Below are 12,017 nucleotides of genomic sequence, written 5' to 3'. Positions count from 1 at the left end.
AGGGTTTAACTGATCGCCATATTTGGGGTTGGGAAGGAATTTTCCTCCAGGGCAGACTGGCAGAGGCCCTGGAGGTTTTTCGCCTTCCTCTGCAGCATGGGACACGAGTCACTTGCTGGAGGATTCTCTGCAGCTTGAGGTCTTCAAACCACAATGAGCACTTCAATAACTCAGACATAAGTTAGGGGTTTGTTATAGAAGTGGATGGGTGAGATTCTGTGGCCTGCTTTGTGCAGGTGGTCAGACTAGATGATCATAATGGTCCCTTCTGACCTAAAAGGGTATGAGTCTAAATCAGAAAACGAACATTTCCACAAGGGGTCTGAAGTCTCTCTTTACCCGTCTTCAGAGGGATCTATTGGCCATGACATACCTACAGCTGGGAGGTGGAGTGCAAGTACAGTACGTGAATGCAGCTACACATGTATTTTATATAGTCCCAGTTGATCAGTGCATTTTATGGGGTTAGTGAATCCTCACCATTGTACAAGGACAGGTGGAGTTACTCAGAACCAGCAGACTCACAGCCTGCCAGTTTGCAGCAGAGCTTCAAAAAGAACCTAGAGGGAGTTCTGATTCCCAGCCCCCCTGCCTCTCCTCCCTCACCCTGAACCAGGAATAGAACCCAGGTGTCCTGACTCCCAGCTCTTCCACCGTAATCACAGCAAAACCTATTCCTCAGCGCCTGAAAAGCAGAAGAGGCAAGCAGCAGCGCTGGTGCCTTACCTTGCGGGTCAGCTTTCTTGAAGGCATTGCCAGCATCCACGAAGTTGGTGGCCGCGTCGTGCTTGCTCTGCAGCTGCAGGTGGAGCTGTGCTGCCTGGCAGAAGGCATTCCCCGCAGCTGGAAGAGAAACCTGGAGGGTGAGGAGCATAACCCCAGCCATTCCCAAGATGCCTGAGGGTCATTTCACAGACAGCTGCCTTTTTTTGAAGCATGCCAGACAGCGAGCTAAGGAAGCCAACATGAAGGTAGGATTGCACAATGGTCTTTGCCCGCACAGAGGGCCCATGTTGCAGTGCTTAGCCACTTCATACTCAAGCTCCGGGAAAATCAGTTTAATAGCAGCAGCAGCTGCCTCTTACTGCATGTTTCTAGCACGGACCCAGTTCACAGGGAAAACCAGAGAGGAGCAATCAGCAAGGTGCTGCTTAAAGAGCTCCTCCCATGGAAGAAGCCATGGAGCTCATTCTCATGCCCTGCGAACACCCAGCAAGCCATGGGCCCCATTTTCACAGTTGCTGATTCCTTGCAGAACCCACTGGCTTCAGCAGGTGTTCTGAGTACCCAGATCGCCCAGAGATCAAGCCACTGGTGCAGCATGGTCCCTCCCCTGACGCCATATCCAAATTATGGCCTCTGCCACCCGTCTGCCACAGGCTAGCTAGTGGCACAAACTCAGAGCCAGAGTTACTGCTCTGTCCTGCAACGGGACCCTACCCCTCCCAAAGCCCACTCAGCATGGCATGGTTAACAGAGACAGCAGCGTCATAGCAGGTGTACTTACCACTCCAGTTCTTGGCCATTTTGAACATGTTTGCTGCTCGGGCATAGATATCGCATGCTTCTTCTATCTTGGAGGAGCCCCTGCAAACAAACCAACCAGGCACCACATAAACTCACCATGCTGGAAAGCCCCAGTCCTCCACTCACATCACTGGAAACTCTGCTCCAGGGAACGGTTTCTCCTTTTGGTGGCAGAAGGTCCCTTGCCCTACAAAGAACGGTTTCTCCATGGACACTGGCTAGAATGTTGGCTAAAGGAGACCCTACCTCTCCAGGTTGCCAATTCAGGAGAGTTACCCCTCAAGCCTTCCTGCCTCCAAACTCCAGCAACTCATTCCTGCAGCTATGAATGCTAACTCCCGCCAAGGACAGGAAGGCTTCTCAGGGACCAGTCACTAAAAGCCCAAAAAACTCCAGAACCCTCTAGCTAAAGAGTCAATGAGAAACACAAGCCCTGGAGATGCTCTAGAGCCCACCTGAAAGCTTTGCTGAGTACCATGCACACGTGATATTCCATGTGTTCAATGGGCCACCTTGCCAACTCCTACTCACTTTCAGTCTGTTCTCCAAAGACCATAAGAGCTGAGAGTAAATGAGGCTGATACCCCATGGAAGCAGTGTCGTTTACACCAAGTAAAATGGGGTCAAAGATACAGAGGGCTCAACCAGTGGGGGAGGAAAGGAAAAACATGCGTCTTGAATGAAGCTGTCAGCTCCCATCAGCCAAGCCCTCCTCCCATATCTGTTCTCTGTTGCTAATCGAGCAGAACAGATGTTAGTGTGGGACGGCCATAAAAGCTACTGATGAACCACAGATCTTAAACCAGCTGCATGGCTCCTAGAAATAGCACATTCCCAAGTGTGGGAGGGTTCAGTTGCCAACTGCCAAGGCAGCCACGATGCCAGCCAAGATCAAGAAGCGACTTTCAGTCTGCCCATTAACCTCAGAGGGGAAGTTACGAAGCTGGGGCAGAGTTAGCCTGCTAAGATAAATCGTTCCAAATGCAGGCACTGTGGCATGCAGGCACAGTCCCCCCAGCTGCTGCTAGTTTTGCTAATGAACACGTCCACCTATTGAAGTTATTGATTCGGACTAAACACCCTGGACACGAGGCAACTGACAATCCAAGCTGCATCATGTCAGTGAGTTTTTTTTTTTTTTAAATCAGAAGATCAAAGAGTTTATACTACATTTTTTTCCCCCTCCGTCCACAGCTCTGCAAAATTAGAGGTAGCAGGAGACCATGATGCTGGTAGCAGGGAGCTGTTTGCTGGCACATCTAGCAAACAAAGTGAAATAAAGGCATGTGTCTATTGTCCTTCTCAGAGAGTCTCACACACTCAAAATTTGTTTGCTACACAAGTGTCACCCATTTTAAAGGTGGTGGAAACAGAGGTAAAGTTTAGTCTAACATCACAGTGAGACAGAGGCTGAGCCAGGAATAGGACCTAGTTACCCCACAATCCAGTTCCTCTCTACCCAAATGTGTGGCTAGAACAAGTATTCTGCAGAAGTATTTCAACTTTCTTACAATTTATATCCTGGGATACAGATTGTCAGCTGGCTTCGACCAGCTTGCTTTTGTTTGCAATAAACATTCTGCTTTTACATTACAAGCAAGCAGTCCCATGTCTCCCCCAAAGACCGGAGTTTCATTCTATTTGAAAATTGCTTGCATATGGCAGACAGAGCTTGCCAAACTGCTGGTCAGAGCCAGCAAGAGTTCCCAGTAGTTTGGATCAGCTTGAGGGACAAAGTTATCCCTCCATCCTGAGTCCGTTTCCAAAAAGGGGCCAAAGCTAAAGGCTATATTGTTACCATGGAATTCATTAACTGAACACAGGCAACTGACTCCGCATTGCCCTGGGTGGTCAGTGTGCTACACTGGGATTACACCAGAACGGGAGTGTATTACACTCCCTTAACACTGGTGTTAGTGGCAGGCTGCAGGCAGTGGAAAACCTGGCCCACAGTTCCTAGCAAAAGCAGGAAAGCAACTAACTGGCTAATTACCAGCTTAGCTAAAGCTATAACCTGGAAATGAGATTTTCCACAGTATCTGAGGAGTTCACTACTTGAAGTCTTTAAACTATGATTTGTGACTTCAATAACTCTGACATAGGTCAGGGATTTGTTACAGGAATGGGTGGGTGAGATCCTGTGGCCTGCGTTGTGCAGGTCAGACTAGATGACCATAATGGTCCCTTCCTGACCTTAAAATCTAACTCATTTACTCTCCTGAAATGAAGCGTTTCAATTCCAGCAGTCAGTTGGGCCCTCTGTGCTGCCTACCTGGATAAAGAGAGTATATGCAATTTGTCCAGTTCTTTAAGTGAGCCCTTAAGAACTCAGGGCACCTGGTGCTGTGTTGATGGTGGCAATGGTGCATTGTGTGTCCTGGTCTCCTTCATTGATGCTATGCACAGGTGTCTGCCTTGCAGCAGTGCTGCCTGTACAGTTTGTAAGGCGCTTTGGGATCCTTTGAGCTGAAAAGCAGCTATCGAAGTGCAAGGCTGCTGAAGGTTTCAGCTATATCAAATGTACCTCTGTCACAAGGAATTCCAATGTTAGATCAGTGCTAGACACAGAATATTCCCATAACAATCCTTCCCTATTTCACAGAGTCCTTGTAAAGAGATGTAATAGAGGCAATCAAGAAGCACTCACACTATACTGACAGATAGGACAGACATTGAAGATAGCAATGTCCAGCATCCAATCAGGAAATTAGCACTGCTAGTTAGGTCATTAAAGGAGACTGCTACAATGCTCTAAATTTTGCTTTTCTCTGTAGACTGAGGTTTCAAACCAACAGCACAAGTGAGTCTGGATCAGCTTTCATGTTTTATTTACAGATGCAAGTTTTAAGCATTTGACTAATGGCAAGCAGACAAGTTAAACCTAAGCAATATGTATTTTGTAAATAGTGAGATTTTGGGGGAGTATACCTCGTTTGTTGCTGAATGCCAATTAGCATTTAGTACAATGGCATCTGATATGTACCAATGACTTGTTTAACATGAGTTGAAAGCATCTAACTAATTTATGACGCACACTAAAAACCATCACTAGGGAATTTTAGTTGCTAAAAGTGTCCTGAAGGGTTTTCAGGGGATTTAAAGTCACCTAAGATTCAGAAACACAAATCTCAATGACTTAACAGGACTTGCCTGCTTAGATTCCTTGGGTTTGGTTTTTTTAAGTCCTCCTTCAACTTTATCTTCAACTGTGTCTCTTAAAAATAAAAGCTTTGTATAAGTGTATACACACACACACCCCAAAAAACATTTCTCTTGTCTATCTGTGTCTCTTCCCTGTTCTGCTATTTCTCTAAACTGCTTTTCTGAGTACACATTTTGTAAGAGAAGAGCTGCACACAACAGTATTACTGTCGCATGCCAGTATGAAATCCAGGTTCCTAGAACCAAGACATATTGTCTTTGAATGTTAGATTTTGCTGCACATTCTGCCCGCTTTCTCACTTGTTATAGGCAAAGAATTTTAGGAGGCACAATTTAACAGCCACTTTGGAGTTTTCAGTTTCCTATTTTATTATTAAGAATCATATTCTTCACATCAGCCACCTCTTCTCTCCTCTGGATACCCAGCCTCTCCTCCCACCCCCCGCCCTTTATTTGTGCTGATTAAGAAATCGTTATCTATTGCAGCTCCCTGTGCTAGAGACCTTGGGAACCTAGTGGCCCAGATGAGAGAATACAATGTGCCTTGAGTCACAAGAACCTTGTCATTTACTCTGGTATGCCCTCCCCCAGCCTTACCTCTCTGGCAACTGCTGCTTCAATTGAGAATCCAGCCTGCAGCACAATCAGATGCACAGCTAGGACAAGCTGCAGAGGCAAACTGAATTCCCCCATAGGGCACAGGCTTAAAGCCACTAGCTGTGCTAGCTTCCAACTAACCCCATCTCCCCCAGATGGGACTGCATTTTAAACCCCCCTCCGTACCAACACGTGATTTAGCCACATGCAGCATCTGGCCATTCCACTGTTTCTAACACACACAGCTCACAGCCATTCCTATCTGCCTGAGGAAAACAATGCAGGATTACTCCCTACAGAATATCTTTGGCATCCAGTCCAGTTTCTAGAATCCCACGCAGGGGTATTTCTGCCGTAACGGGTCTCACTGCCAGCAAGTTTTCCCTGCAATTTCCCCCTTGTTTTTATCAGTCCTACCCATTGCCTGTGTATCACGTTAAATTCCCCTCATTTAATGCATACACCTGCCTACTATTTACGGACGTGACACCCCTTAGTTAGTGGTTGCTTTGCCAAACTACACAGGCCTGATCTTCCCCTCCAAATCCAGTTCCTCCGGGCCATTTGATTATTGCCGTTCTCCTCAGACCTCCCTTCCAGTCAGTCACCTATGTCCCAGAACTGACCATAACATCTCAGCTACAGAGTCACATGGGGGGGGTGGAACTACCACACACCTTTCTCTAGACATGCTGGCTCTGCAGTACACAGCCTCAAAATTTGCATTGGCTTTTCTTTGGCAGCCCTAGCACATTTCAAGCTCAGATCTAATTTGATGCTCACTGTCACCCCTAAATCTGTCAGACATTACCTCTTCCTCAAGCGGTGGTAAGCCACTGAGTACTCTCCTAACATGCACTTCACGTCATTTACAGAGGATCTTAAGGCCTGTCAGAGGGTATGTCTACACTACAAGCACTACAGCAGCAGAGCTGCAGCAACACTAGTGTACAGTGACAGGAGGGATTCTTCCGTTAGGGCAACAAATCCACCCCCTCAGAAGAATTCTTCTGTCCACCTATGGCATCTATACCAGAGCTTAGGTTGGCTTAATTATCTCTCTTGAGGTGTGAATTTTTCACATCCATGATTGACACACATAGCTCAACCTAAGTTTTAGGTATACACTAGGCCTAAGTGACAACCACTATCTTGGCAGACACACAGGGGACTGAACAAAGAACCTCCAGAGTTAAAAGAGTGAGCTGTGACAGCTTGAGCTAGAGCACCAAGCCTCCTTGGCTGGAGCTGTAACAGACTCCTATCCTCCACAGATTGGGATCTATACCTAGGCTAGGAAAGATCAAAGAAAATATTTCCATCAATAACTGAAATCTGCAGATAGGCAAAGAAAGAAAAGTGCTGCTTGAGAATATATTAGAGTTTGATTTAAGAATATTTATTTTGTAGTTTGATATGTGATGTTGACAAAGTGAGGTTTTTTTAATATACAGTCGTTAGATGATTAGTCTGATCCCTCCCGCACACAATTTCCTGAAACTGAAATTAAATTAAAAAATACTTAGAAACACTGAAAGTCATCAATAGTATAAAACAACAAACATCAAGTTTTACCAAGCCTACCTATATTGCACACACCCCACTGTGTTACATCTGCACATTGCATCTATTTAACACAAATCAGTTAAAAGACAATACTTTAAAGCATCCATGCAGGGGTTATTAGTTTAGAACTAGTACAGGCAGTCTAAACTCACAGTGACTTTTACCAACACAATCCAGGCATAAACCACTTGAGGAGCATCCACATAAAAAATTGCAACAGTTCAACATCATATCACTTTGTTTCAGTGAAGCCTCAGTCATGGACCAGGACCTCCCGGTGCCAGGTGCTGCACAAACACAGAACAAAAAGACTGTCCCTGCACCAAACAGCTTCCAGTCCAAGTAGTAAAACTGATGCACCTTTGTGTTTAGACCAAGCTTTGCTGTCTTTTCTGCCCATGTCCTCAACTGCTGCAGCCACACAACACACCCCATCCTGCCCACAATGTGCCGCTGTGCTACCCTTCCTTACATGTCCTCCGAGTTTAGCAACATTTGATTGTTCTGAGTCACTCCCCAAGGGGCTTGTCTACACTAGGGAAAACACCCAGATAAAAAGTACAGGTCACGACCAGAGGTAGCCACAACAGAAGCCTCTGTGTAGATGGGGCTCATGCCTGCACCCTCAAACTCCTGCTGCCCACTCTGATCCATTAGGCGGGCTGAGCCTGTTCTGGTGAAATGGGGACCCCTAGGAGTAGAGGGGAGCTACGGGGACAAATCCAGGCTGGGAACTCCAACCCACCCCCCTCTCGGCAGGTCAGGGTGGGCGAGCACTAAAGCACTGCAAGATTAGGAGTGGGGGGGCTTGGCTAAGGAGGGTGAGGAGAAAGAACCCCCCCCACACACACACATTCCCCCTTTAGAGAGGAACCCCATCCACACCCCAGCAGAGGCAGCCTCGCCTAGAGGGAGGAGCTGCGCCTTGCAGGCGCTCATAGAGAGGGAGGCTCCTATTCTGGGGTCACGGAGGCTGTGGCTTCCCTTGAGCCCTCAGTTCCCCACCACACCACACCCCCCACACCCGTATCCAGCAGCACCCCCTTGAGGCCCCCACCCCGCAGCCCGCCCCCCGGCGTCTCCCCCACTTCACAGAGCCCTCCCCCAGCCAGCCCCCACCACCCTTCACAGAGCCCCCGGCTCCCGCATCCCCGCCGCCAGGACACCTCGCCCCCGCCACCCCAGGCCCGCCCCCAGACCCCCACCTCAGAGCCCCGCCCTCACCCCCCCGCAGGCGCGCCCCCGCACCTCACAGACCCCTCACGCTGCCGCCCTCAGACCCCCCCTCACTAGCCCGCCCTCACTCCCCCCGCAAGCCCCTACCTCACAGACCCCCCCGCAGGGCCCGCCCGCCGCGGACTCACCCGAAGAGCCCTCGAAGAAGGACTGGGGAGCCGCGGACCTTCCTGTCGGCCTCGGCCAGGAGCTGCAGCGCCTCCTTCCTCCTTCCCGGGCCGGGTCCATGGCGGGGGCGGGGGGAGGAAAGGCAGCCGCCTCAGCTGTCGCGAGCGCCGCGCCCCCGATCACGTGACGGCGGGAAGGCTTGGCGCGCCCTATCACTCCACGTGACAGGGGAAAGCCCCCGCCCGCCTCCGCGCCACGTGACCGCGAGCCGCCTCCGACAGCGGACAGGCTGCCCCGGAGCGGTGCCTGCAGCAGCCTCGGTCCTGTGCGAGGCGCCTGGTCCTGCCACTGCTGCCCGGGGCGTGGGGACTCCCTTCTCGGTGCTGGGTGACCAAGTTTCGTCCCGACAATGGGGAACAGTCCCGAGGTGGTCTTTCTTATATCCGCGCCTATCCCCCCACCGATCCAGATTTTTCACGCTTGCTGCTGGTCACCTGGCTTGGGAGTCCCATCTGGGGGTTTCAGCCCCTCTGGAACCAGTGAACAAAGTTAAAGCACGGAAATCCCACTTCATCACTGCCCCTAGAGACCCTATATGCCTGAGGCAACCCTAGGCGCCTAGTGCTGAAGCCGCTATGAAGCCCTATACACGAGTGGGTACTTTAGGCCTCCTGTGTGGAGAAGGCTCCTATTAAAGGGGAAGGGTTCCTACACAGTGATAGACATAGGACGGTATGGGAGAAGCGCCTACGGTATACCGTCCCATGGAGCGAAATATACTTGGCATCTAGCAGGATACTTTCCATAATCTCCCTGTATAGAGCAGCAGGAACATAAGACAGCCATATTGGTCAGACCAAAAGATTGCCTATATCTGCCAATCATCTGTTTTCCGACAAAAATACTAGGAGTACTTGCGTGACCTTAGAGACTAACAATTTATTTGAGCATAAGCTTTTTTGTGACCAATGCCAGGTGCCAGAGGGACATGAACAGAACAGGGAATCAGGACGAGATCCTTCACCAGATTCTGGCAAACAGAGGCTAGGGACACCATCTCTGCCCATCTTGGCTAATAGCCATTGATGGACCTGTCCTCCATGAACTTATCTAGTTCTTTTTTGAACCCTGTTACAGTCTTGGCCTTCACAACATCCTCTGGCAAGGAGTTCCACAGGTTAACTGTGCATTATGTGAAAAAATACTTCCTTTGGTTTGTTTTAAACCTGCTGCCTATTAATGTCATTGGGTGACCCCTAGTTCTTGTGTTATGAGGAGTAAATAACCCTTCCTTCTTTACTTTTTCCACACCAGTCATGATTTTATAGACCTCTATCATATTCCCCCTTAGTCATCTCTTTTCCAAGCTAAAAAGTCCCAGCTTTATTAATCTCTCCTCATACGGCGGCCATTCTATAGCCCTACTAATTTTTGTTGCCCTTTTCTGAACCTTTACCCATTCCAATCTATCTTTTTTGAGATGGGGTAACCACATCTGCACACAGTATTCAAGATGTGGGTGTACCATAGATTTATAGAGGGACAATATGATATGTTCTGTCTTATTATCTATCCTTAATGATTCCCAACATTCTGTTCACTTTTTTTTATTGCTGCTGCACATTGAGTGGATGTTTTCAGAGAACTATCCACAATGACTTGGCAATCTTTGTCTTGAGTGGTAACAGCTAATTTAGACCCCATCATTTTATATATGTAGTTGGGATTATGTTTTCCAGTGCACATTACTTTGCATTTATCAACATTGAATTTCATCTGCCATTTTGTTGCCCAGTCACCTAGTTTTGACTGATCCTTTTGTAGTTCTTTGCAGTCTGCCTGGGACTTAACTATTTTGAGTAGTTTTGTATTATCTGCAAATTTTGCCACCTCACTGTTTGCCCCTTTTTCCATATCATTTATGAATATGTTAAATAGACAACCTTAGCTTTCATGAAGAGAGGGTCTTAGAACAGTCCACATACAGATTGAGATAGCCTTAGGTTTCTATGCAGAGAAACCCCTACAGAGGTCGCTCTAAAGAGCCTTGGGTTCTCATGCAGAGGGAGGGACCCTTAAAGAAAGACACACACACATGCCCCCATATAGGCATACACACATCTAAATACCTTTATTCCCTCTTGCACCTAGATAGATACATATACTTTGTATTTATGTGCAGGGGCATATATGGTTATGCAGGTAACCTATATGCAACATATCTATATAGTGTGTGTGTGAGGGAATGTAGGTACTAAACTGAGAGTGCCAGAAAGTGCCAAAGAGAGCAGGGAGGTGGGAGGGTTGGGACAAAAGGACTTCAGTTAATGAATTGTGCTGCCTGATCACTTGTCAGTTTGTTGGATGTTTCCCCCCTTTTTAAAATCTCCCTGTTACAATTTTTTTCAGGTCGGTAACCATGAAAATCTGGGGCTGATGCTTTGCAAATGGATAGGGTAGGACAGGATAAATTCTATTCAAGTTCCATGCTAGGGTTGCTCCTTTCCAAATGCTTGGATAAACTAGACCAAATAATATTCTGGGGTTACTGCTTTGCAAATGGATACCTAGATTAAATATTTTTTGCTTGAATTTATTCCAATGCCACCATTTCTGTTACAAATATTTTAGGAGATTGAGAGAACTGTGCATCTCAGTCCTCTGGTGTGGCAAAGCTTTACTAGGCCAGACTCACTCCATGCCCACAGAGTTGCAAGTCATATGCTCACGTGAACTGCACTCCCCTGGGTCTAAAGCACTGGACAGATTTATTTGCAGACCAGAAGAGCTCAGGGTCACTCAGAAGTTTTGTCTTTTTCATTAACAGAGGGTGATCCAACAAAAGATTACCTCACCTATGTCTCTCTCCTATCCTGGGACCAGTAACACTGCAAACAACTGATTTATTTGCAAATATTCATGTTAATGTTTCCAGTGTGTCAAGTGTTGTGTTTTTTTTGGTTTTGGTTTTGCTTATTTTAATGTCCTCTGCCATTTTTCAGCTGCTACAGATTTCTCTGTGGCAGTGAAGACCCTATTTGCATGACTGAGTGCAGACATTCAGTCCCTCTGTTTGGCACTGTAGAGGTCAGAGAAACCTTGCCTTGGGAATACTGTAGTTAGGTAGGTCATCGTTTCTGACAAGGGAAAGAGTATAAAAGAAAAACAGTTATTAAAAAAATGTGCTGACAGAAATCTACAATGAATATATGTTAATGTACAATGCCTGTGTGAATCTATTATGTAAAAATGAATGCCAAATGAATCATTTAAGAATCCATACTATTCATAAGCACTGTACAGCTGCAGAAAACAAACTGAGGCTTCCTTTAATTCTTCACTTTCAGTCCTTAGCTGTTGTACTAAGTGTTGCTGCTCAGCGTTCCAGCCCAGAGGTGGCAGCATTCCAGTGATAAGTCCTAATGATCATTATTATTTATTATTTGTATTAGGGTAGCACTGAAAGGCTTCAACAGAGATCAGGGCCCCATTGTGCTAAGTGTTGTACAGACACAAAGTAAGAATCAGTCCCTGCCCCAAAAAGTTTATCATGCAAAGGCAGCTCTTATCTAGGGCTTCTTCAGTAGATCTTAATGCACTTTACAAAGGAGGCTGGTATCGCTATCCCCATTTTACAGACGGGGACCCTGAGGCTCAGAAAGGTGAAGTGACTTGCCCAAGGCCACCCAGCAACCAGTGGAAGAGCCATGAACAGACTCCCAGTCTCCTGAGTGAAGAGCCCATACTCTAACCATTAGGCCACACTGGTTACCCCATTACTATAAGAAAGTCTTACAGACTTATTTTACAGATGGGCAACT

General features: G+C 47.3%; 1 protein-coding gene across 2 annotated transcripts in view; it reads right to left on the bottom strand.

Moving 5' to 3' along the window:
- Window positions 1-8,389, bottom strand: part of NAPA (NSF attachment protein alpha) — a 21,372-nt gene extending 12,983 nt beyond the window's left edge. Inside the window, exons 1-3 of one of the 2 annotated variants that reach the window (XM_032804484.2) lie at window positions 8,217-8,389; window positions 1,508-1,587; window positions 727-843 (exon numbers count right to left, since the gene is read on the bottom strand). In XM_032804484.2, coding sequence (XP_032660375.1) covers window positions 727-843; window positions 1,508-1,535 — 145 coding nt within the window. In that variant the 5' untranslated portion in view covers window positions 1,536-1,587; window positions 8,217-8,389. Of the gene's footprint in view, window positions 1-726; window positions 844-1,507; window positions 1,588-2,058; window positions 2,084-8,216 lie in introns of those variants that run through there. The other variant, XM_032804485.2, reaches the window with a different exon arrangement.
- Between the last annotated feature and the right edge of the window lie 3,628 nt (window positions 8,390-12,017).

Source organism: Chelonoidis abingdonii, chromosome 11 (assembly GCF_003597395.2).
Source record: "Chelonoidis abingdonii isolate Lonesome George chromosome 11, CheloAbing_2.0, whole genome shotgun sequence".
Taxonomy (NCBI): Eukaryota; Metazoa; Chordata; order Testudines; family Testudinidae; genus Chelonoidis; species Chelonoidis abingdonii.
Note: the sequence above shows the minus strand (reverse complement) of the source record. Positions and strands in the feature narration are given on the sequence as shown.